At 53.5% G+C, this 25,011-nt stretch overlaps 6 protein-coding genes across 6 annotated transcripts; 3 read left to right on the plus strand and 3 right to left on the minus strand.

The window, feature by feature from the left end:
- Positions 1 to 616: 616 nt before the first annotated feature.
- On the plus strand, positions 617 to 2,836 carry ASPZODRAFT_1370324 (hypothetical protein). Its single transcript, XM_022724196.1, has 3 exons — positions 617 to 1,266; positions 1,335 to 1,858; positions 1,930 to 2,836. The coding sequence occupies exons 1-3, from the start codon at positions 929 to 931 to the stop codon at positions 2,553 to 2,555; spliced, it is 1,488 nt and encodes a 495-aa protein (XP_022583504.1). The 5' UTR covers positions 617 to 928; the 3' UTR covers positions 2,556 to 2,836.
- A 75-nt stretch (positions 2,837 to 2,911) lies between these two features.
- ASPZODRAFT_129363 (hypothetical protein) lies at positions 2,912 to 5,574 on the minus strand. The gene is made up of 2 exons (XM_022722245.1): positions 5,464 to 5,574; positions 2,912 to 5,390 (listed from the first exon to the last, which is right to left on the minus strand). Exons 1-2 carry the CDS (start codon positions 5,558 to 5,560, stop codon positions 3,118 to 3,120), a joined length of 2,370 nt encoding a protein of 789 aa, XP_022583505.1. The 5' UTR covers positions 5,561 to 5,574; the 3' UTR covers positions 2,912 to 3,117.
- A 621-nt stretch (positions 5,575 to 6,195) lies between these two features.
- Positions 6,196 to 7,284, plus strand: ASPZODRAFT_60874 (hypothetical protein; the record flags this gene model as incomplete). Its single annotated transcript, XM_022728951.1, has 4 exons — positions 6,196 to 6,217; positions 6,296 to 6,424; positions 6,515 to 6,657; positions 6,724 to 7,284. The coding sequence occupies 4 exons, from the start codon at positions 6,196 to 6,198 to the stop codon at positions 7,282 to 7,284; spliced, it is 855 nt and encodes a 284-aa protein (XP_022583506.1).
- A 204-nt stretch (positions 7,285 to 7,488) lies between these two features.
- ASPZODRAFT_1370320 (hypothetical protein) lies at positions 7,489 to 19,547 on the minus strand. The gene is made up of 3 exons (XM_022724195.1): positions 19,276 to 19,547; positions 8,454 to 19,199; positions 7,489 to 8,377 (listed from the first exon to the last, which is right to left on the minus strand). Exons 1-3 carry the CDS (start codon positions 19,288 to 19,290, stop codon positions 7,694 to 7,696), a joined length of 11,445 nt encoding a protein of 3,814 aa, XP_022583507.1. The 5' UTR covers positions 19,291 to 19,547; the 3' UTR covers positions 7,489 to 7,693.
- A 1,797-nt stretch (positions 19,548 to 21,344) lies between these two features.
- ASPZODRAFT_139951 (hypothetical protein) lies at positions 21,345 to 23,866 on the minus strand (the record flags this gene model as incomplete). The annotated part of the gene is made up of 7 exons (XM_022724613.1): positions 21,345 to 21,732; positions 21,839 to 21,966; positions 22,019 to 22,189; positions 22,257 to 22,610; positions 22,679 to 23,278; positions 23,352 to 23,705; positions 23,843 to 23,866. The coding sequence occupies 7 exons, from the start codon at positions 23,864 to 23,866 to the stop codon at positions 21,345 to 21,347; spliced, it is 2,019 nt and encodes a 672-aa protein (XP_022583508.1).
- A 308-nt stretch (positions 23,867 to 24,174) lies between these two features.
- ASPZODRAFT_23283 (hypothetical protein) lies at positions 24,175 to 24,906 on the plus strand. Its single transcript, XM_022727929.1, has 2 exons — positions 24,175 to 24,186; positions 24,244 to 24,906. Exon 2 carries the CDS (start codon positions 24,327 to 24,329, stop codon positions 24,681 to 24,683), a length of 357 nt encoding a protein of 118 aa, XP_022583509.1. The 5' UTR covers positions 24,175 to 24,186; positions 24,244 to 24,326; the 3' UTR covers positions 24,684 to 24,906.
- Positions 24,907 to 25,011: the final 105 nt, after the last annotated feature.

Consider the following 25,011-nt stretch of genomic DNA (forward strand, 5'->3'; position numbering starts at 1 on the left):
ACTTTTGATTCCTTCCACAGCTCCTCTTCATCTATTTTCCTGCGGTTTTCGCCAGGCGGATGGCTCTATACGAACCAAACAAAGTTTTTATCAAAAATCTATACAGGTGGATCACCAGAGAAGTTATACTACATAAATTACGATCCTTGGCCGGTGGGCTTGAATCCTTGTCGAGGACTACAGCGGATTCCTTTCGGCCCCGAGTATTTCCACGCACCTCTCTCATCTCTACTTGCCTCGAGGATTCAATATCAGTCTCTGCCTAGCGGAGACACCTTGGAAGAGGTCACTAGTACTCCGTAACTAGCCAGTCACCTATCCTGTCCAGAGTCCAGAGTTCAGAGTCGTTCCTTCGTTACTTCTCTATCGATGTGGTCTCTCACGAATGTTACCTCACCACTGGATAAATCTTTCAACTAGTGCTAACTAGCTACTGATGAAGTAACTATTATGTGACTAGCATGATGCATCATCTCCCTGCCGGTGCTATACACGGAACAGCATTTGCCGTTGCTCCTCGGCCTGGTCTGGCCTGGGCCTTGTCACCAATGCAGGAACGCTGACCACGTTGCAAGCCTGCAGGGTTACCACAGTAGTTAGGGTGCTTCGGAGTCTGAGGTAGGTATAACCAATCCACCGCGCCACCACGCAAGATTTGGTGTGTTTGGTTTCTAGAGAGGCCGGCCGGGTGAATTCCGGACGAACACCGTTGATATCGCGGCACCGTTATCTTTTTATTTTCCGGCCGGTTTGACAGGGGAGGGTTTATATCTCGTTGCTCGGCCTTTCCCCCCCTCACCCCTCCTCCCCTCCTTCCCTCTTTCTTTCTCTGCTTCATCTTGCTCTGTGGTCTGACCTTGGTGGTTCAATTATCGGTACAAGGACAGGAGAACCCAGACAAAGAAAGCCAACAAGGCACTGTCAAAAAATGGAGGAAGGCAAGCCCCAGACTCCGGCCGTGGAATCTGTTTCCCAGGACCATGACAGCAGAGACGAGAAGCAGGCACCTCTGGATGCCAGAGGTCCTTCTGACCCCAACAACCCTCAATACTGGTCAGAAAGCAGGAAGCGGCGCATGCTGGTCGTGCTGTGCGTTGCTGCTCTGTTGACCGATTGGGGTATGACCTGGGGATCGCCGTTGTTTGAATCGCAAGCGGTCTACTGGAACATGACCGCCGCCTCTGTCAGCAGCAGCTTGAGTGGTGGTGTCTTCTTGCAGGGCGCTGGTGGTCTCTTCGCTGTCCCCCTGACCCAGCGGTTTGGCCGGTAATACCCCTTTTTCCTCATCCATGGGCCGTGTGGTTCCATGTCCACCTTACTGACTCATTGCTCAGTTTGCCCGTCCTCTTCTGGTCTCAATTCCTCTCCTGCGTTGTCGTCATCGGCTGCGCATTGGCTCGCAACTTTGCCGGTTTCACTGCCGCTCGTACCGTGGAGGGCCTTGTCAACACCGCCCCCCAGATCATTGGTCTCTCGATCATTCATGACATGTACTCCTTCTCTGAACGGACCCGCAAAATCAACATCTGGAGTTATGCCTTTCTTGCTGGTCCCTTCATGGGCCCGTTCTGTGCGGCCCTGATTATCACCCGCCTGAACTGGCGCCAGGACTTTGGCATTCTGGCTGCCATGTATGGGTTTAGCTTCCTGTTGACCGCCTGTCTTGGTGAAGAGACCCTGTACGATGCCGAGACCCTGGATACCCCGAAGACTCAGCCGCAGCAGAAGAAGTCTGTCGTCGACCAGCTGAAGGTTCTTACGGGCATCACCGGAATACAGGCCAAGGGCCGACCGGGCGTCTTCACTGTGCTCAAGGACACTTTTAGCATCGGCTTGAAGCCCCACGTCCTCATTATCTGTGAGTAGTGGAGGGAAGAGATGGAACATCCTCCCCCCTTTCTCTTCGCTAAACTAACACACGCTACACAGCCATGACTTATTACATGTTCGTGACCATGTGGTCTGTGGGACTCGCCACAACCATTCCCGAGCTTGTCGTCGTGCCACCGCTCTCCTTTGGCGCCTACGGCGTTGCCCTCCTCTACCTGGCTCCCGCCATCGGTGGGTTCTTCGGTGAGATCTGGGGCCACTTTTTCAACGACTGGCTCTGCAACTCGTACCTCCGTAAGCATAACGGCGTCTGGGTCCCCGAGCGCCGTCTCTGGGCCTTCTACCCGGCCGCCGTCTTCGCCATCTGCTCCATGGTCCTCATCGGCGAAAGCCTGGGGAAGGGCCTACACTGGGTCGCCCTGGCCTTCGGCTGGGCCATGTACAACGCCGCCACCGTCACCGCCACCACCGCCATCAGCGCCTACATGATGGATTGCTTCCCCAAGCACGTCGCCCTCGTCTCCAGCATCGTCAACTTCTGGCGTACCACCGGCGGCTTCTGCGTCGTCTACTTCCAGCTTCAATGGGTTGCCCTCAACGGTGCCGCCGTCGTCTTCGGCTGCCAGGCTGCCATCATCGCCGCTGGCTTTGCCGGCGTCATCATCACCCAAGTTTGGGGCCAAGGCTGGCGCGAGAAGTATCCTCCTCCCCCGGATGAGAACTAAGGGGTGGGAGGGGCTTTTCCTCTTATGCCGATGATTGAAGTAGATGAAATATCTAGAGATGGTATGTACATGACGGATATTTTTGTAATGTACTGTAGATAAGAATCCTATGTTATAGTAAATACATCTGTACACGATGATCATGTTACTTTGGGGGCTTGACTGGATACTAGTTAGAGAATAATAATAATAATAATAAATATCATGTTAATGATAATAATCTCCATGTAGCGGACAGGAGGGCAAAGAATGCATTACAGACTCCAAAAAAATAAGATAGGGTTTGACATTGAAACTGCCCCAATCAGACAAAACCGATTCCAATCCCAGGCAATTGATGCAACCCACCGAAACCCCGGTGCCACAAGGTATTGAAGATGACCAATGTTAGCTGGGATGCACACGTGGCAAAACCGAGCCCAAGAAAGAAACGCCTCGCAATGCAGGGGGATGATAGAAAGAGAAAGCTAAAGGAAAGCCGATAATTGAGACCCGAAGGAGCACTACTACTCCGTCGGTCGTGGAATAAATAGAGGGGGCTGACTGCCGACTTGACCAGCACTCACGATCCACTTAGCTGCCTGCTATGGCTGCGAGTGGAGCGAGTGCTACGGCCCCGACTGGCCGGAGCAGGTGTCATCTCGTTCATCTCCGTATCTGGACTCATGGTTGTCATCCTGGAAATGGCTTGTCTGTTGTTCCTCATGGTGCGGGCGGGCCGTACACGATCCAGGGCCTGGTGGAGGAGACCGTCGGCCTCGGCATCCAGCTCCATTTCTACTTTCTCTTCAAGTGTGTCGACGACACCAGCACCAGCACCATTGACTGTGGCGTTTAGATCGGGCACCTCGTCTGTCCATTCATCGGCGTATTGTACATTGCGGTTGCTCCTGGAGGATTTCCCCTTTTCGCGCGATGACCGTGTCGAACTGCGACTAGGAATGTGGCCCGGTTGGGGATCGAACGGAGAGAAAGCCGACGCCCTTTCCTTCCCACGGCCTTCTAGAGCCCAAATCTCTAGTGCGCGTGAGAGCAGAGTGCCAGCAATACCCGCTCCACCGGCTGCATCCCCACCGCCGCTAGCCCCAAGTACGCGAACTGCTTCATGTAGAGAGGTAACGGCCTCCATGGTGCGGCCCATTTCCAACAGCACCAGGCCACGAGAAGTGTATAGAGAGCCCACCAGGCCACGATCCTCGTATCCACCGACCCCAGAAGAGGTAGCGAATCCGGCGCTTGAACCCCCGCTGCCACCCAGGGATGTGCTGTAGCCAAGGCTGGCTCCGCCCGCACCGACCCTGAGACACTCCTCAAACTCAATCAGGGCATCCGGAAAGCGTCCGACTCGACGGAGAGCATGGCCAAGGTTGGCACGTGTGGCCACCCACGCGCCCGGCTCACAGTGAAGGGTCGTGGCCAGGGAGAGGGACTGCCGGAAGAGTTCGACGGCGCCGTCCAGGTGGTTCTGGTGGTATAGAACGACGCCAAGTTCATTCAAGACAAGGGGATCGCCCCCTAATGGAGAGAGACCCGCAGAAGGCTCAGCAGATATCACGGGCATCGACCCGGAAGCCGAGCCAGTCGACATGGCGTAGGCTGCACAGAGATACTCGTGGGCCAGCGACATGTTGTTCAGGGCCAGGTGTTGCATGCCTAAAAACAGCTGCGGTAGGTGGCTACCCTGGAAGAGTCGCGCAGCCGTGCTGTATGCGGCAATCGCCTGGTCATGCTCGCCCTCGGCCGCGAAGGTATGGGCGAATCCGATCCATGCCGGCGCCGAATGCGGGTCTAGTAGTGAGGCCTTTGAGAAGAACCGGCGGGCCTCGGCAATTTTAGATACGGAAAGATAGTACACCCCGATAGCCAGGTACGTGTAAGACTCCTCCGGTGCGTTGTCCGCAAGGGTATGCGCCAGAAGGAAGAGGGCGTTGGTGTTTCCTGTTTCGTAGAGACAGGCAAGATGAAGCGGATACACAGCCGGGGGATGACCGAGGTGGCTTTGGCCCGGAAGATGGGGCGCTGTGGAAAGCGCTGAAGACGCTTGCGAGGATGACGCCAAGATGGAGGAAGTCAGTTCTAGCGCTTCAGCAAACCGACATTGAGTATACAGGGCCTCGGCGCGCGACAGGAGGATATCTGGGTTTTCCGCGAGGTTATAGTGTGTCGACAAGGTCTCCGTCGCATCTGAAAGAATCGCTGGCGATGAATATTTGGACAGGCGAGTTGTGTAGAGCATTTTCGTGAAGTGCGCCGCTTCCTGCGCCGTAGACGGGTCCGGAGCGGAGATGGAGTCAAAGTCGAGCGACTCGAGGAACTGGAGCTCCTCCGCGGGTGACATGAGAGAGTTTTTCATCAGCTGGTCGAACGCTTCGAAGCATTGCACGTCTATGCGCACAGCATCCTTGTAGCAGTCTCGCGCGCGATCAAAGGCATTTTGTTTGGCAAAGCACAGCCCTCGTAGATAGCACATAGCCGCCTCGAATCTGATATTGTTGGCATCCTCACGCTCCCGTTCTTCGCTGCGGTCGGCACGGTCCGACCGAGACGCAGTAGTCTTGCCATTACGCAGGGTGACATGGCTGTTGCCATTGAGGTGCTGAAACTTGCGACGACTGTTGCTGCTGCCACTGCTGATCAGATGGGTCGGATTGTGGTCTCCCAGCACTGACAGTGCCTGCTCAAAGTAGTTCTGTTTAATATAGCAGTGAGCTGCTAGATACCGACACGCAGTGCTCCGCGCGATCAAATCCTTGCGTGAGAGCAGCGCCAATGCCCGCGTGTAGTTGCTGTTGGAGAAGTGCACTTGGGCCAGCCAGAAGGCGTCGGAATCGCTATCTAGAAGCAGAAAATCACATATCAGTCAAACTTCTCTTTCTCCATTCACGGAAACGGACACGATGTCTCTCACTCGTCAAGGCAAGCACTTTATCCCCAATGTAGATCGCCGCATCGTGTTGGCCGCGGTTCAGCGCATCCTGTCGCCACGACCGCAGAAACTTCTCCATGGCTATATTCTCCTGAACCCGCACGTCACTGAGAGCACCATTCATTCACAGTTGGCTCCAGTAGGTGCCGATGACCATACGACCGAGGGGAACGAGGGGAACGAGGGGCTCGAGATGGTGGGGGAATTGCGACTGGGCGATTCATATAATGGCGCGAGTAGAGCGGTATCGGGGTCCCTGGAGGATGGAGAACCCAGCCTAGAGACCTCAGATCGAGATAGACGCGCTTTCAAGGTGCACCAGCGCCGACAAGTGAGGCCAAACAATGCTCCAGGGTCTTTTTGTTGCAGGCGCGACGTTAGCCTGGCCCGTGCGGCACGCAGAGGTCGAAATATCCAAGAAAAGGGAAAGAGAAAGGCCGGGGGGTCAGACACTATGGATACATCCTCAATTGTGGTCTTGGATTCGCAGTTCACGGCCTTGTTGTCGCGGTCGTCGAGTGTAACTGCCTCCTCTTCTCACTGTTGATGTTGTGATTCTTGAGGCTCGACCGGGACAGTCACGTGCCTGGCTGGTATTTCGCCGCCGTCTTCCACCAAGTCAACCTCATACTTCAACACTACAGCTCTGTCCAGTCTTTGGAGGCTTCCACAGCCCCGTACAAAACCAGAAGCTGCTAGAGAGCGTCATTCACCATGTCTGAGCGAAAGGTTCTGAGTAAGTTGCCCCTCCTTCGGTGGGTGCTTTTAGAAGCAGCGAAGCTATCGCAGACGTGCTAATCGAGGCCAAAAACAGCCAAATACTATCCCCCGGACTTCGATCCGTCGGCGATCACTCGGACGCCGAAGCACTTGCGGCAGACCGGGCCCAAGGTTATCACAGTACGCTTGATGGCACCGTTCTCGATGAAATGTACACAATGTGGTGAGTCGCGGCAACGAGCGAGGGGAAGACAGATAGAGAGAGAGAGAGAGAGAGAGAGAGAGAGAGAGAGGCAAACTGACAATTATCTAGGAGAATATATTTATAAAGGCCGCAAGTTCAACGCTCGGAAAGAAACGACCGATGAGAAATACCTGTCGATCACCATTTACCGATTCTACATCCGGTGCACGAGATGCAGCGCAGAGATCACCTTCAAGACAGACCCAAAGAATGTTAGTGCATGAAACTTCTATATGAGGTCATTTTCTCGACCCATATAACTGACCGGGTTTCTTCAGATGGACTATATATGCGAACGCGGGGCTAAACGCAACTTTGAGGTGTGGCGCGATCCCAAGGCGCAGAACTACAATGAAACCGAGCAAGAGACTCTAGACCGACTTGAGCGTGAACAGAACGAAGAACAAGAACAGTTGGAGCGCGACAAGATGGCTGAACTGGAGGAGAAGATGCTGGATTCAAAGCGGGAGATGGCCATCGCGGACGCCCTGGATGAGATCCGCACGCGGAACGCGCGCATCGAACGCAACGAGTTGGGTCGGGGCGAGGAGGCTGCGCTATCTCAGGTCCGTGACGAAGTCGACACCGACCGCCTTAAAGCCGAACAGGAGGACGAGGAGACGGCGCGTCGCGCATTCATGACCGAGTCCGGCGAACGTGTCAAGCGCCTCGTTGATGACGACCTGCTTCCCGGTGGTTCCTCATCGTCCGGCAGCGCCACTGCGCCAGAACAGAAAGATATGCCTCCTCCGCCACCACCCTCCTTTGCCCGAGTCAAGAGACCCAAGAAGCCGCTCGTCAACAGCTTGGGAATCAAGAAGAAGCCATCGCTGGTGTAAAACATGGTAAAATAGCATATTCACGCGATTATGATTGGCGTTTCGGTTCTGGGATGCATATAGGCTAGTGGATGTAAGCAATGATATTTTTTTTCCTCTGATAATAATATTTATCATTTTGAAAGCCTAGAAGTCCTAGACAGATGGATCAATGAAGACTAAGAATTATCTTTACTAGGATTTCTCCCCAGATAAAGGTCATGGATTCTGATAGTACAAATAGCAAGGTTGAAATTGGAAGAAAAAGGGGGGGAAAAAACCCATGAAAGCAAGAAATCAAGCTCATTATCATATCCATACAGAGAGATAATACCGTTGCCATGAGCGCCACGCTAGAACTCCGAAGGAAGAGAAGAAATGTAAATAGCACAAATAAGAAAAATGAAGAGATCCCGATCCGTCTCCTGATTCAGAGGTATGGCATCCACAAGGCATCGCACGAAGCTAGGTACTGTGGATTTGCGGCCCGCGAGATCATATCGATGGTTGTCTGGTTGGCTGGCAGATTACCCTCCGGCGGGCTCGCCAGGCTCACAGCCCGATTCACCAATGCATCGCTGTTGGTATAGACCAGCTCGCGCAGCTGTGGGACAGGCAGGACGCCACGGTGCTGGGCAGTTGCCCAGAACATCATCTCATCGCGCACGAAGACACTCAGATGCTGTTCCAGCTCGTGGCGGGGCTCGGTAAGACAGCGAGCGATGGCCATCAGGGCGCAGGTGAAGAGACCCTCCGTCGCGATGGGTCCCATGAGGGTCTGGATGTTAGGCGTGAAACGGAAGGGAACTTGCTCCGGGTTATGGAAGATGGCCTTGCCGGGGATGATGGATGGGATGAGCTCTGTGCCCCATATATCGCCGGAAGACCGAGAGATCATGAGTTTGTTGGGATACCGGTTGCCCATGTGCATCACGTAGGTGATGAATGCCAGAGCTGCATACTGGTAAGAGAACTGCCGGCGGAAGAGCCAGAAGTCCGAGAAGTTAGGGTACGTCTGCTGGAAGTAGTCCAAGATGACCGTGCTGGGCACCCATTTCTCTTGGATGGCTGTGAGGATCTCGGTCCGTAAGACTTGCTGCTGATCCGGAGTTCGCTAGTGATGTAGTTAGCAGGTCGTTCATTCAAAAAAAAAAAAAAAAAGTAAGCGAGCCAGAAAAAAGGTAACTCACGTTTTGTTTAGTCTCGGCCAGGGATCTCATCTTCTCCATAGTGAACAGCACTGGTTCATCCTTGTTTATACCCACTCTCCGGCAGTAATCCTCGTAAATACCCTGCATCGAGATGTACGACGGGTCATCACGAACCAAGCGGATGTGAGGAGCCAACGGTACCATGAGGGGCAGGTGGAAGTACAGATTACGACGCCTGCTTTCCTTCCTCTTTGACAACAGACCGTTGAAGATGCGGAAAAGCTGGAGAATGCGTTCCTCGCGTCGACAGTGGCGAGCTGCAGGATGCTGGACAGCGAACTGATGTACGCTTCCGTCATGGCCACGGATTTTGAGACGACGATGACAAACCCCAATGCCACGGACCAGATCGATGTCTGGCAGGAACCGATCGATCCGAACGAAATCTTGATTCTTGTCCTTGTGTAGAAGATACTGCCCGGGCACTTCGACCTCGTCGAACTTGAGGAAACGGAACTCGCTGAGGTGAGGGGAGTACGACTCAAGGAACTGTGTCTGCGTTCGTCGGTCGAGCTTCTCCTCGAATCGGTCACGCCAGCGTCGCAGTTTCTGGATGTATTCGTACATCGTTGGCTTTTTGATCACGAAGTCGGCTTCAAAGGACTTGCGGATATGAGCCGGCAGAATGGTCTCGGCAAACCTGGTGATGTTGGCCTCGGTGGCGACAGGGAGTTTGAAGTCCTGCGCATATGATGCCGGCATACGGCCAACGTAGGCCAATCCATCGTTCAGCAGCGCGACGATTAGACGGTAGGCGTCTTCGTCAGGAGGGCATTTAAAGTTCTTGTGGATTTGATCAACCATTGTCTCCATCGACAGTGCAAGTAGAGGGAATGCGGTTTTGAGACCAGACATGATCTCGTCCGAATACTCCCATGGCTTCCTGGTGGGCTCCTTCGATAAATCGCCCTCTGCAGCGCTGGTACCATTCGCGTTCTGCTGCTGTCCAGCGTTATTGGGGGCAGGAACCTGAAGATGGCCCTGTTGTTGGGTTTGAGGCTGTTGCATCTGTGCTTGCCCTTGAACTTGCGGCTGGCCTTGGGGTTGATTCTGAGGCTGAGGTCCTTGCCCTTGCGAGGGTACCTGTCCCTGCCCTTGTGCCTGAGGCTGATTCGGAGCCGGTGCCTGTTGATGAGGCTGAGCCGGAGACTGGGATTGGCTCTGTGGCAGCTGCTGCGTATTGGCGTTCGTGTTAGCATTGGCAATGGCGCCGGCGGTGGCTGCGGCCTGGGTGTTTTGTGGATTGGCACCGTCCGTATTCGACTGTGGCGTGCGGATGTTGGGAGAGGCTTGCTGCCTGGCACGGGCAAGCTTCTCTTGCTTCTGATCGTGCTGCTTCTTGATGCTAAGCATGTCTTCTCTGTTCGTTCGGAGAAGGAAGAAGAGCGCCTGAGGATAGAGCTTGGCGATCTTAGTGAGAACAGCTTTACAGAGGCGGGCTTCTCGATGGGACAAGCTGGTAAGAAGTTGCGGGATAAAGGTGATCCAGTACCAAACCGGTGTATCACCCTTGAAGTTCTCAAACGCGCTGGCAATCTTTCCTTCCTCGTTGTCTAAGCTAAGCAGCCACAAGATGCGGCTCAGCAGCTTGCGGGATTTGGCGTTCTTGTACAGGCCTGCAGCCTCCAGATAGCAACTCACGGCATTGCTAGCCAGCTCATAGTCGGTAGAGTCAGCCTTGAAGCGCTGATCACTGTACTGGCCCCATTCAGCCCAGGCCTTGGCGAGTCTCAGATCGTAGTAAAGAGCAACACCAAACGCCTCATTCGCCTCATTGACATGGTTAAGTTTGGCAAGAAACATGCCCTTGAGCGTGTAGAATTCGGCTTTCTGCTGCGCGCCAAAGTAGTTGAGGTTGGTGTTGTTGATCACATCGAGACCACTATTGAGCTCTTTGGGATTCTGGTAGTGACACTTGGCTTGCTCCCTCAGCTTCAAGAATGCCTCCTGGATCTCAATGTTGGGCAAGGTATAGATGCGGCTGAGCTGATTGATACAAACTTCAGGCATTTGATGCTTGCGGGCGACGTGGGCAAACCTGTTGATGATCCATGCCGTCTCGTGGTATCCGCGATAGGCATACGAGTTGCTAGCAACATTGTTTGTCTGAGGAGGCAAAAGGCTGAGGTAGGTTGCGTTGATGAGCTGGAAAATGTGCTGTCGCCACGTAACAAGATCTTGCCAAGCGTTGATATCGTCCCAGAGATTTGGCAGGCGGTCTCGCCACGTCCCAAGCAAGAGCTTCAGCTCCGCAGACTTAGTGTCCAAGTTCCGCTCGTTGGTCTGTGACAGGCTGGTGCAGATGTGACTGGCGTCATGCAATTCCACCAGCAACTGGAAATGCTGCAGGATTGGAATGTGGGCATTCGTGATTCTCTTTGGCAACTGAAGCCACTTGCGGATGGAGAGTTGGATTGACTCGTCACAAATGTTATTGAAATCTTGGATGTTCTCCTTCTTCAGGTGGAACTGTAGGAGAGCCATGAAGGCCTGGAAAAACGTCCGACGCGGTGTGGGAGCGTCGGAAACCGACTTGATCAACGACTCAAGCTGTTCACGGTTGCCTTCGCTCTGCCAATTCTCGATGTTTCTCCAAGCGGCCTCCAGCAGCAGATCGTTCAAATTCTCATGCTTGGCAAAATCACTGAGAATCTCCCATTGCTGGAGCTTCTGGGCGCAGATCAGCCAATGGTCTTCCCAGAGGTAGTATTCACCTTGCGAGAACGGCATGGCTCCAGAACGAGCCTTGATCTGTGCATTCTCGTACAGCTGCTGGGATTTATCCCACATTCCCTGTTGTTCGTATGAGATGGCAGCGTTCGTCTCCACAAACTTGCATCGACGGCGCCAGGTTCCGTAGAAGAAGTCGTCCTCTTGCAGTCCCGCGTAAACCTCCACAAGGGCATCAAGGTTACTCTCACGAACCGTGGGAGTATCGATGATGGGGCTGATTGCCGTTTCCTCGAGATAAGTCGCAGCCGTGTACCAGGCGTCGTAGGTGCGGCTCAGATACTTCATAACGTGGGGAGGAATCTTGAACCGGGGCTTGGCATGAACAGCGCCGTCCAAAAGTGCCTGAACAACATTGGGACGCTTATCAAGCTGTCTCTGGTGGTACTCGCGGGTGATCAAGGTCACCATTCCTTTCTCTAGATCGCTGCGCTCCTCTCGAGACAGCGTCGACCAGAAGATGACGAACAAGGTGGTCCACAGCTTGTAGGCTACATTGGAATCCGTATGTTGAAGCTGGCAGAGGGGTTCGATCAGATCGCGAACCTTGACCTCGCCGATTTCTCCTATGAATCGCTTGCGATCGGCGACGAAGGATTCGAGTTGGGTGTCAACCATGACATCGGTCCTTCTCGAGTCCTTTTCAGCACCACCGAAAAGGAATGACAAGGGGTAGATGGTGAAGTCATCAGGGTGTAGTCTTGCGGAAGTTGTCATGTCAACGCAGCCGAGAATCAGATGGGAGGCTTGAGCCAGCCAGAAGGAATCTGCGAGAGTATCCCAGTTTTGGCACGTCAAGACGTAGCTGAGACGCGAGTTGGCCAGTCGGGTTAAGCTTCTGTCGAAGATGGTCATAAAGCGATTGCGCATCTCGACATCCTGCGCCCGGGTACCGATCAGGAACGCATGCTCCAGCCGAACTGTCAACTCAGTGCGAGTGATCTTCGAATCCTCGTATATTCTGATCACAAGGTCAAGGAATTTCTTAAGCATGGTTTGGTCGGTTCGAGACTCAAAGAGAAGCATCTTGTGCAGGACGGCAGTCTTTTCCTTGAGGGTTGGCCATGACTCGGTAGAATGGAAGATCCAAGTTTCAACCATTCCTAGAACCTTACTGCAGAGCTTCACGTTGTGTGAACGTTCCACGAGCTGCGCCAAAACGCTCAGGAACGGACGCCTTTGTTCTCCAAGGTGGGACATGCGCACAGAGATCAGCTCGATGGTCTTGAAGATCAAGTCGACTCCAATTTCGAATTCCTGCTGGTCCGGTGATTCCTCGAGGGGTTTAGCACCGTGCTGGGGGTTAGGAGGCTGGGTGTTCGCACAGGCGGCGACATGTTCCTTGGCAAGCTTCTGAGAAAACGCTTTCATGACCTGGGGAATGTGGACATCCATCTCTGCGGGCTTCTTCTTGGATAGGCTCCAAAGGATATTCAGGCTCGACACGTAGTTGTTCGCCGAGAGAGTTTCCGTAGCAATGGCCGACAAGTACGTCACAAATTCAGACGGTGAGTTCTCCACGTCCATCGCATCTTCGTCCTCCGGCTGATCATCTGGTAAAGCATCGAGAACGCGCTGGACGGGAGGAGGCAGTTTCACAGGAACGTCCATCTCATCCTCAAATCCGTGTAGTGAATCTTGGATCTCTGGGTTCTCAGAACGCAACGGCTTCTCAAACAACTTCTGAATCAAGGGCAGACGAGCCATGATCCAATCGTTGGGCTTGTGAGAAAGAAGCACACGCATGACCTGCAACGCGTTGATCATACTATTGATGTGCTTTTCATCCGGCTTGTCGGCCTTCTCCCCAGCGAGAATTGGCTCCGTCACCTTCTGGTACAGGTCCACATCGATATCACCCCAGTAGTCAGGCGAAAGGAGGTTCCGGAGGAGATGAACGGCTTTCTTGATCATCTCACCGGTCATGATTGTGGGCTGCTGTTTCGTTGATGAAGACTCGCGAATCCGTGCCGCTGGAACCGGGAATCGCTCGGGAATCGTTGTAATCAAGGTGATCAGGTATTTTGTCATAGCAGCCCGAAGTTCCGATGTAACCATATACTCTGCGCGTTCACGGGATCCTGGGGGCCCAAGGCTTCGTGATGGAGAGGACGCCGCGGGTGTTTCCTCAAGCTTACGCTTCTTGGAAACCGGCGAGTCCTGAGCCCCGTTGGGCGTGGCACTGTCCTTGCTCAGCTTGACCCGCTTCTCTTCCCAGGTCCAAACGAGCCCGATGAGGTTCAAGGCCAGTTTCTTGCTCTCGTTGGACGAGTTGGGCGGCGTCGCGATTTTGATCAGCGATGGCACAATGAGAGGAATAAAGTGCTCTCGCGAATCATAGAAGAGATCTGGCTGCCGGACCAGGAACTGGAATATGCTCATCACCTGCTGTAGATTCGCGGTTTCCTCGGCGAGGATGCGTCGAGGCCACTTTGCCCATAGTGGATACCGTGCATCCCCTTGGTTGCCGCCATTCGCGTTCGATATGCGCGTGGGTAAGACCGGCGCAAGAACATCCAGAGCTTGGGTGACTAGTGCTTTGCCCTCATTCTGATGGGCTCTAAGTAGAGCCACGTAGACCTGAATCACAATCTTGAATGGCGTTTCATAATGGGCGATGAAGTAACTGATAAGAACGTATGCAGCATATTTATTGATCGTGTCTTCCAACCGGATGTAGTTCCATGCAAACTTGATGATATCCTTGCGCGAGTCCTGCACGGTTTGATGGTGATATTTGATGAGCAAGGCAGACAACTGGAGCAGTTCCATACGAGAGTGATCTACTCCTGGTTGGTGAGACTCATCACTGAGATCTCCCAGCTGAGGCTTCCAAAGCCGGCCTTGAATGGATTCCGTCATGCTCTTGTCCATCAGTTTAGGGGAATTTGGTGGGCTGTTCCAATTGGTCTGCACATCCTTGGCAAAGATTGGATTCACCAGATGGCGGAAGGCATAGGTCTTGGTCTTTTGCGAACAAGGCCGTTGACTATAGAGATCAAGGCATCGCATGATCACAGAACGCCGATAGTCGATGGACTCGTTTGTGATGATGTGGTGATAGATGAACTTAGGGAACGCCAGCGTACGTTTCAGCTCATCCGCAGAGAGCCCTTCAATGACCTCGAAAAGGAAGTCCAGATCCTGAAGGGACTCCCCTAGATAAATGGTAAAGATCTCCATCAGTTGGTCCTCGGCCTGTTCAACTCGCAGCCGTTCATTTACTGCCAGTTTGTCGCTCCGCAGTTTCCTCTCCAGGTCCCGTCCGGCGCTGAGAAGTTTTGCTCTGAGGTTCGCATGCGACACTAGCCATTTCTTGGTGGATGCGTGGGTACAGATGGAGTGGACAATGTAGATCCCGTTGATAGCGGCGGTATTCTGATGTTCCGTAGGCTCGCCGCCGAACGCGATGGAAACAAACTTCTCCGTATCGGCGACGAGTGCCGAGCGTAAGGCTTCGCTTTCTGGGTCCGCTAGCACTTGCCCGAAGAACCGGCCAAAGCGCTCCTCGTGGAAGCGACTTTGGAAGAAGGACAGACTATCCTTCGGGTATCGGTTGAGATACTTAACAAGCGGCCTGCGAAAGGGGCTGTTGCACGTTCTGCGCAACTTGTCTTCTAGATCCAGTACCTTATTGACGAGGTGTTCCATGAAAGATGTGGCTGCCGGCGGGAGCAGGTGGAAGATGTTAAATATGGCCGCGACGATCTTCATCGGGGGACTTTGCTCAACCAGACTAAAGGACACTTTTTGGAGAGTCGCATCATCGGCGATGACCTTCATGTGATCCAAAAGACGCGCCCCAATCTCAACTTTGAAGTAATTGGTGAGCAAAGTGAGCAGTCGTGCCAGCCCGTCTAGACCTGCCACGCTGAGACGCTTGGGATCCTGCAAGTTCATTAGGATCGGGCGAAGGCCATTCTGCAAAAGATCCTTGGGAAGCTTGTTGGTCTGTGTGAGCACATCTCGAAGACCTGCGTTGGCGGCCTCAATCACATCCGGAGATCGCGAGTACAAGGATTTGAAGAAGACGGAAATTATTCGGGCGCGACTCGTGTTCTGAGGGGTGTTGGCGAATTCAGGGAACCCCATCGCCATGGACAAAAGACGGAGACAAGCGACCCGGAGGTTGACAATCATCTCGGCATTTTTGAACTCATTGGGCTTAGAGGCAAGGGACTCGTCATCTGCGTCCGCGAGGGCCAGCGACTCCAGCATCAACCTGTTCAGCGGCTCGTTGAATGTCACAATGCCGTTATGGAGACTCAGGCAAAAAGTAATGGCATCGATGAAACCGATCTGCGTTGGGAAAGGTAGTGCACGCAGGGGTTTATTGAAAATCGAAAGCAACAAACGATCTTTCACCGGGAGGATAAGTTCGTAGACCTGGCACCCGATGACCTTCGCAATGGTTGAGAAGCTCTTCCGTGATGTCTCACGGACGTATTTGTTCATGTGTGAGAGTTCGTAGACGAAGAACCCACAGAGAGAGTATAATCGGCTCTTCTCGTTCTTCAGATCATCTTTGGAGACGTTCTTGTTGCATCTGCGGAGGATCAAGTCCAAGGTCTCCTGTGCCCGGCTTCGGGTACTTGCAGGGAGGTCGGAGGGTGTGTCCTTGACCACATACAACAGGGCCCGGACGAACTCAGTCTGCTTTTCATAGAGCCAGGTATCGCCCAAGTCGAGATCGGTAGCAAAGAGATGAATCCCCAGACTACCTCCCGCCTTGGTGAACCACTCTTCGCTATGGCAGCAATGGCAGAACGTGCGTGCGAGATGGTGAAAGAAAGGGAGTTTCGCTGCCTTTTCGGAAGATCCGAATATCACCGTGGCCGCGTCCTTCATGACCTCCATGGCAGCCTGGGCGGCCTCACGTACTTCGACATGATCTGACGAAAGCGACTCGATGATAGCTTCAGCGAGGATACGAGAATCCAGGTGAATCGGGCCTTCGCCATTATGCACGTCAAAAGGTTTGCGGTTGTGACGGTTCTGGGCGAGCGCTCGGCCAACCTCAACGACCATGAAATGCTTACAGACATCTGCCACAAAGGTCTTTGCTGATTGCTCGAGGCCTGGAACCGTAGTAGCGAAGATACAAGCTTTCAGCAGTTTCTTCAACGTCTCCTCCTGCTTTGTCTTCTTTGGGATCGAACTCGATCTCTCAGACTTGTCCATGATGTCGGAAGCCCCGGCAACTTGCCCCTCGAATAGATCATTTGCCTGGAGGCGCAAGAGTGAGGCGAAGTCATCTGGCAGGTTCTCGTACCCAATGTAGATCTTCAGTTGGGCGCTGAGCATCCGGTATGCCTGCTGCTTGTAGTAATTATCCGATGCCTTTGCTGCTGCGGTCTTGGGAACCTCCATCAGCTTGCCGATCGCCAGGTCGAGACCGATATCGACGGGAAAAGGTCGCTTCTCACTGGGACCGATGAGTTTGAGATCGAAGCTGGGGTTGTCATCGGAGAAGGCCTGGAAGGTCAGCTCGGGAGGATGGTTCAGGAACTTCCGGTTGCGACCTCCGAGCTTCCCTAAGATGCGCATCGTGGTATGAGCATGGAAATGATTGTAAGGATGTGGTCGGAGATGGTCCCAGAGAGCCATCATCAGTTCGTCCATGATGGGCGCCATGATCGGGTCCAGGTAATCAGCAGTCAGGTTATCCACGCAGAGCTCGAGCGTCCGAAGACCCTGCCCCACGAGATCAGAGTCTGCACGCAGGGCCACAACAATCGGTCGCATCAGATAGCTCAGATGAGGGAGGAGATGGCTGAGACGCGCGGGGACTGTGAGAGTAAGCTCGACGTAGAGGTCGCGTTCCTGGGGCTTCCTGGCCGCAAGCAGCAGGTTGTTGAAGGTCTCGAGGAGCATTTCAAGCAGAGGCAGGATTTCTTTGTATAGGAGCTCGAAGCGACCACCACCAATGCTTCGGAAGAGCGAACGGAGCAGCAAGAAATAGTTCATGGGCTCTTCCGCCGTCACGGAGAGCTCGATACATTTCGTCACAATCTTCGTGACGTGAGGGTGCAAGACCTGTTCGTTCTGGACGGAAAAGAGCGTCACCGCCATGAAAGAGAGCTTGAACATCCGCAAGAGAATCTTAGCCTTGGTCATGTCGGACGTTCCGACTTCGTGGATGCGATTCATGAGATACTGGAGCACCATGCCAGAGAAGGCCGGCGATGTGGCCTCGCTGGCCAAGAAGAACTGAGGCAGATGAAGGAGAGCCCCGTGCTCGAACATGAGTTCATGGAGATAGGGGATCTCGGAGTGGAAGACCTCGTGGAAAGTGGCCGTGTCGATGCAGTGGAAGACGGTGCCGAAGCTTTCCAGCAGTTCTTTCTCCTCCCGGGTCATCGGGGCAGTATACTGGCTGGCCAGGAAATCAAAGGGAGACGAGTAGTTGTTTTCTGGAGGAGGCTGATCGACTCCATAGTACCGGAAGACCCGTGCACCTTCGTGGAACAACTTCTTGATGACCTGGACCTCCTCTGCATTGTACCCATACGAGACTTCCGACCAATTGATCGGAACGCTGCTTGGGTCGATTTGGATGTGATCCGGGTTGCAGTTCTTGAGCTGGTGGAAGATGTTCTTCAGTCCATTGATCAGGTTCTTGAAGAGAAACAGGTTGTCCGATACAGGATCACCGCCACGATCAGGGTTCGACGTCTTGATGGGCGAGGCAGAAAATATGTCGATTTCATCCCAGTCAGGCGGTTGATCCTTGTCCACAAGATAGTTTTCCGACGAGAGCTCAAACTCCTTCCTTGATGCTTTGTACGCCTTGGAAACCTTGACGGCGTTATCAAACTGATAGTTCATCGAGGCGAACTTGTCGCCGATCGCATCCAGGATCATGATCAGGAAATAGCGGGCTTCACGCTTATCCTCCAACTTGGAAATATTCTCTGCCATGTTGAGGAGAAGCTTGGCGCTCATGGTCTGAAAGCTGGTGCCAGGGAAATCATCGTGTAAGTTTTTGGTGTAAACCTCGACGGTACGACGGATCTGGTCGCGGTTGAGGTGATCTCGCACGTGGTGAATGAGGTCCGCAAGCATGCTGTATGCCAGCGGTCGCATCGCTTCATAGACCGTCAAGCCGTCGCCGATCAATGTCCGCTCATCCAGCAGCTCGTCAATCTTCTCCAGGAAGATCTTGCGGTAGTTGATGTTGATGATGTGGCGAATGGCGACCAGGAGTTCCTTTCGCGCGCTCGACTTCTCTCGCGGGCAGTCCTGTAGTAAACGCACGACCACAGAGGGCAACGTGGGCAAAAAGTCCTGTAATTGATGGGACATACGTAGCAGGTATGCCAGGAAACTCATTGTCTTGACTTGGGCGGTGATGAACTCGCCAAAGGCCGCGCGATTCTTGATCTCTTTGCAGACACCGGTGAAGATTTTCCCTTGAGCGGCGGCCTCTGCATGAGCTCTCTCCTGCGGCTTTGCCTGCAACAGCAAGATGCTCTTGATCAAGGGGACAAAGAGCTTGACATTGGCGGCGACGGATGCCCGATGGGTTTGGAAGATGGAGACGACGATGATCGGGCACTCAGCCAGGACCTTGAAGGACTGCATGCCCTTCAGCAGCACATTACTGGACTGTTGGTCCGACCCCAGGTCCGACACGGAGGTGACGGGCGAGCTTGGGCGCGGAGACTGGAAATTCTGGGCCGAAGCGCCGGGGGTCGAGGGCATGCCAGCGGGGGCCACCTGGCCGGGGGAATCGAAGGTATCGCGCACGACCTGTTCCATGGTCTGGAACATCTCCTGGATGAGCTCGAGGAACGGTTGAACCTTGGACGCGGTGGCCTTGGCCTGGTGTCGCTCCAGATCCATAATCGTCTTCATGCAGAGCACAGCGTTCTCCTCGTTTTCGATGCGCACCAGGTCCATCAATAGGTCCACCATGTCCGCGGCGTACGGTTCTGCGTCGGGGGAAGCGGTGGGTAATCGGTGGAGAGTCTCGAGTGTGCAATTGCGTAATTTCTACCGGTATTCGAACAGCGATCAGCGAAACCTGTCCCTCTTCACTTCACCAGAGTTTCCTTCCTTCCCAACCCACCTGTTCATAGGACATATTTGTGAAGACCGGGTCCCCCTTCAAGATCGTCTTGAACACCGGCCACAGCTTCGCCAGGAATATCGGGTAGCTTGCGCCAGAGCATAGCGGCTCGATGCTGTCTCGCAGTTCGACCGCGACATTTGCTCGGACTTTGATATCTACCGAGGAGAAGACGAGTCAGTTGGTTTTTTTTTTCCTCATTCCTCCCCCCCACACATATTCCCTACCAAGCTTCTCGTCCCCCAGCTTGCTGGCGTATATATCAATGTTCCGTTCCATGCTTGGGCGCCCCTCGGAGGAGCTGTCAACCAAGGCCCTTCAAAATCCAGGGAGAGAGGGTGCTGCCAGGCCGCCAGGGGCCGGCGAGAGAGATTTCGGGAAGAAAAACACCTCAGCAAGTGAGCTAGTGTAGTGCTGGAGCCGACATACGGAGCAAGCTTGCTAGTCGGGGAAAGTGCTGGTCGGGTCTGTTTGCTGGGACCGAGACGAGATACGACGGGCGATTTGAGAACGACAGATTCGTAAGGTCATTAACCCTCTTTGTTGGCCGCTTGAACGCCAGAGACCGAAAGCCCGAAAGAGAGGAGATGCAAAGGGTTGGAAAGGACTGGCACCGGCCACGTAGACAGGGAAGCGAGAAGGTGAGGGAGGATGGGAGCGTTCAAGGCAGTCGGACCTGGACTGAGGCGCGCACCTCCAGAGCAAAAAGCGAGCGGACGCGGGCATGCGCAGAGACCCTGTCGAGGTACGCTAGGCCTAGATAGGGAATTTCGGATCATCGTTGTGCCTGTCCGAGCTGTCCAATGAGCGATGTGTTCTTCGAGGAGGTGCACGTGCTCAGTTCAGGCACCAAGGCTTCAACTGGACTAGTATATCCCTAGTACCAGGTACCTAGGTACCTAGTTATAGTTAATAGTTATACCTCCATAGGTGGTAGGTACCAGTTACTCTGTATTTTCTACCTGGTAAAGTACGGAGGTGATACTGAATACTATCCTTCAATCCACCGGGTACTAATATATTCTAGGGGCAGCTGGCATGACAAGAACCAAAGGATCATGAAGACATATATTCCACCAACCTCGTATATGGAACCTCAAAATCTAAACATGGGTTTCCCATGTCCTATGGATTCAAAAAATTGGATAGATACTGGCAACAAGGACACCAAAGAAGAAGGAGAAGGAGAAGAAGAAGAAGAAGAGAAGGAGGAGGAAAGAATCGACACCTCTGTCGACAAATGGAAAACGCCATTCGCGCACCAGCTTGTTTTCCATGTAATCCCGAACAAACGGTTCTAATAACTAGGCAGGTAGTTCCAACGTAACAGGATCGCACTCGGCTAATCAAGGGGAGCTTAAGGGAAAATAAACCACGAGGGGAATAGAGATGCTGGATGGGTGAGTTTGGTACCAAGCCATATACACAGAAGAGGGTAGAAGAGGGGGGCAAAAAGAAAAAGAAAAAGGAAAAGGAAAAGGAAAATCAAAAGCGCGAGGGAAAGAAGGGAAAAAAAAAGGGGGAGGATGTGGAATATAAGTCGTTGCACATCGGGGTCGCTATGTAATTCGGTTGCAGGGGAGGAGTCTCGACGAATATTCTGTTTCTTCCCCCCACCCTCTTGGACCTCCCAGAAGAAAAAAACAGGAAGATAGAATTGAAATGGAAAGAAAAGGTAATGGAATTCTGACACAATGAATGAAAATAACAAATCACTTGACCGAGTTGCTCCGCGATGGCATCGACACGCTGACAGCGCTGGTGCCACCGACTGACCGTCGTCGTTCACCTCGCACTCTGATCTCGCTGCCGCTACCACTTCGTCGCCTCCGAGGCTCATCAAGCGACCCACGGTGCCGTCTCTGGAGCAAACGGACGTTGTCCCGTTAGAATCACGCTGACTGTAACACGAACAATTACGACGTCTTAGCATGGAAGCGCAACACAAGGGATGGGGGAGAGAGAGAGATAGATAGATAGATAGATAGAGCGAGGATCAGAAGAATAGGAACAAAGAATGATCTGTCTCACTCAAGGATATGGACAAGGAAAGAATTCACATCAAAAGTTCATGTAGAACTAACCGAGATCGGTGTAGCCCTCCGTTCCTTCGTTGGGCTGGTATCATCCTGCAGCTTCAGAGCATTGAGGCGTTTCTGGCTGTCGTCGGTGATGGAGTCGACGTCGTCACGGAGGGTCGCCGATCCATCAGTGGTGATACTGGTGGTGGCGGCCAGGTCGGTGGAGGCAGCTAAGGGCTGCGTTGCGGGATTTGCAGCCCTGTTCTTGCGATCCGAGGCCTGTTTCTCAAGCTCGCTCCAGCGGTCGAGTCTGGCCTTCTCACGTTGTTCAGCAGTGTTTTGCTGTTCGGTGTACTCGTGGGAGCACTCATCGAAGAGCTGAGGGTTGATTTCCATGAACATTTTCATCGCATTGTAAACCATGCTGTGGATTGTCCTATAGATAACAACTTTCGTTAGAGGTCGTGCTGAAGAGAGAGGGTGTTGATTGATTTTTGATTTTTTTTTTTTTTTTCAAAATAAAGGGGGGCGGAAATGCCTACCGATTCCAGTGGCCCTTGGAATTCTCGTAGAGTGGAGAGAACATGATGGGGAGGATGGTCTCGACGTTGTCGCTGACGAGATTACAGAAATACTCGTTGTTCCAGAAGTACAGCGCCCGTTCCGCAACCTAAATCATGTGAGTATGGCAAACACAGCGAACGCCTTCAGTGATCACTGACCTGAAAATGGGGACTGGCGACGGATTTGGCCAGCTGCTGGAATAGCGGGCCTTGGACCTTTGCGAATTCGGCAGGGTCCATCACCTCGAAGATATCCTCAACCTCGTTTAAGAACATCACCTCCTTGGTGCTGTTCGTCTTGGGCCAATAACGGAGGAGACCAAGAACAACCTAGAATATACAGTGAGCTTCACCGTTGCCTTGAGAGACTGCTGCAGGAAAAAAAAAGCATTCTTACATCTTCAGTCAAGGAAGAATCCTTCTCCAAAAACTGGACAATGCAATAGGCGAGTTGCGGGTGGTACATGCTGAGCCCCTTGGCTTTGTGTAGTGGAAGCAGGCTTCGGGTGAGGAAGAGTTTGTGTTCCTCCTTGAGAGGCAGGGCGAAACCGTTGATGATCGAGCCGAGAATCTCCAGCAACTCGGCAATACCGTTGAATCTTTCGGTCTCGTAGACGAATTGGAAGAAGACGTTGTTAATTGATCGTCGGATATAGGAGCGCAAGTTCAAGAATTTGCCGTAAATGCGGTGCAGCGTAGTCTTCAAGAAATCGCGTTCCCGAGGGTCTTCAGAGTCGAAGAGCTCCAACAACTGTGACGGCGTTTAGTTTCTTCATGTAAAGAGAGAAGAAAGGGAATAGATGCTAATAAGCAATATACCTGGAGAACAAAGTGATGGTCGATGTAGCCCTTGGCGATGTTGGTGTTGAAGTCCTGGCTCTCGATGAACCGCAGGAAGAACTCATACACCACCTGGATATGTGGCCAGGCGACTTCAAGGACAGGCTCATCCTCCTCGGGATCAAAGGCCTCTCCCTGGGGGGCCATCGGGGGAGGAATGGGTCGGAAGAGATTTTTGGCGAACATTTCGACTACGCGCGGGTACATGGGTTCAGTGATCACGGATCTGTTGTTGGCGACGTAGTCGAGCAGCTCGTGTAGGGCGAGACGCTTGATCTCCTTGGACTTCATATCTGCCGTGGGGTCATTGAAGTCGAAGATGATGTTGCATTGGTCGATCTTCTGCATGAAAAGCTCCTGACGGCGGTTGGGGGGCACTTCGTGGAAGCCAGGCAGCTTCTCCAGCTCGCGTTGGCGTTGATCGGAGATATCAAACCGCGACGAGTGTTGCCGCTTGGGTGTCCGGATCCCTTCCGACATGTCCTTGGGGGTTGTTTGCAGACGATCAAAGACGTTGGATTTGCGAGGGGGCGCCAGGTCCCCGGGCATCGTCTCTGCAGCACCGGGAGGAGGGACATGCTGGTGAGAACCCAATATTAGTATGAAAAGGCACAGAAAGGAGGGAATGTACGACAGAAGAAGGAAGGCTTACCGTTGTGCTAGGACTGATGATCACGCTCGGCGCGATCGGTTGGCCTTGTCTGCTGGGAGTGGCCGGTCCATTATTGCTCGCAGGCTGACCAGCCATGCCTGCTCCCCCCTGTGGGGCGAAGGCCGCGGGATGAGGCACCAGGCCGGTCTGAGAGGCATTGTCCGGGGTGCTGGCTTTGCCCTTGATGTCGTTCACGGACGTGGTGGATGAAGTCGGAGTGCCATGGTTTGGCGACGCGGACTGTTGGCCATGGTGGATGCCGATTGACGCTTGGCTCTGCGACGGGGACTGGGAAGAGGCGTCCTTCTTCTTGGAGGACTTATTCGAGTCCTTTGCCCTTGATAGCTGCTCATGCTGTGCCAGTTAGCTGCCTTTGAACCATCGATCTGATGTGCCTTCATTCACCTGGGGTGGGGGGAGGCTGAAGGTTGCAGAATTGTGGGGAGAAGCATGAAACGCCTGGAAGAGAGGGGAAGGGGGTTGTCACTCACCACTCTTTGTCTAAAGCCCTTCATTGTCGCTCAGAGATGAGAAGCCACATATACTTGATGTTTCTTATGGTGCCAGAAGCAGCAGGACGCCGCACACTAGCAGGAGCAGGACAGATGGATGGGGGGGGGGGGGGGGAAGGGAGTTCGGAGGGAGGAAAGACGACGTTCAGGGGAGAGCGGCCACGGATTTGTTTATCGCCAACCTGCGCGGACTGATGAGCATTCGGTCAGCATCAACACCGAAAAAAAAAAAGGACGCAATTCCCGTTCGATCGATGGGGACTCGATCAAGGAGCGGGAAGGAGGTCTGAGCGAGAAGGACAGCGTTGGAGGGAAGACAACAGGTGAAGCGGCCAGGAGCACGAATAATAACCACCAGGATAATAATAACCAACTAATAGCCACTCACTCACGCACAGCTTCGACCACGGCGAGGCCAACAGACACGCGACGACCGGGGAAAAATACAGGGCCAGGAGGGGGGATGGGAAGAAGCCTTACCCAAGAGTCTCAACGTCCAGCAGCGATTCTTTCGTGCTTGATGGCCGCTGGGGGCGGACTGCTGCCAGAGTCGCTTAGCGGTCGGGATGGGGGGTGGGAAGCGGGGGACTGCGGCAGACACAAGAGGGAGGCCAGCGTGGAGGCAGCGCAATGGCAGTCGCAGCAGGGGTTCCGGATACGCAGGGGCTCACAGAAAGCGTCGATTCGTGGTGAGGCCGATAAGACACAGGGGGGCGTGGTTCTGGTGCTGAGTCCGGAGAGAGCGAGGTTAGAGGAGCCAAGTCAGGGAGCGCTCGATATACGGCAGCCAGGCGAGGCGCGTGTTGTGGCGGGAACTTGATACACTCAGCAGGAGCTGTGACGGGCCACCACGCCTAGACGTAGACTAAAAGAGATGCAGGTGGGATATTATCTGAAGGTTTCATCTGCTGTACTTGAATTTTACTGTCTAATAGCCATGATGCTCCGTGGTGACTCTGTTGCTGCTTACTCTGGTGCGTTGTGGACGATTTCCTGTTCCTTTCGCTGTGGCGGTACAGTCATGTGACTGGAATTCCTGTGGCTGGTGGGCCTAACCACCTTCGTCCAAGGACGTTCACGTGAGCGTTCACGTGAGTCTCGACGTGATTGACTATTGTGCCCACTGCCTACCTATTGTTCTGACTTGG

This window comes from Penicilliopsis zonata (genome assembly GCF_001890105.1).
Source record: "Penicilliopsis zonata CBS 506.65 unplaced genomic scaffold ASPZOscaffold_3, whole genome shotgun sequence".
Taxonomy (NCBI): domain Eukaryota; kingdom Fungi; phylum Ascomycota; class Eurotiomycetes; order Eurotiales; family Aspergillaceae; genus Penicilliopsis; species Penicilliopsis zonata.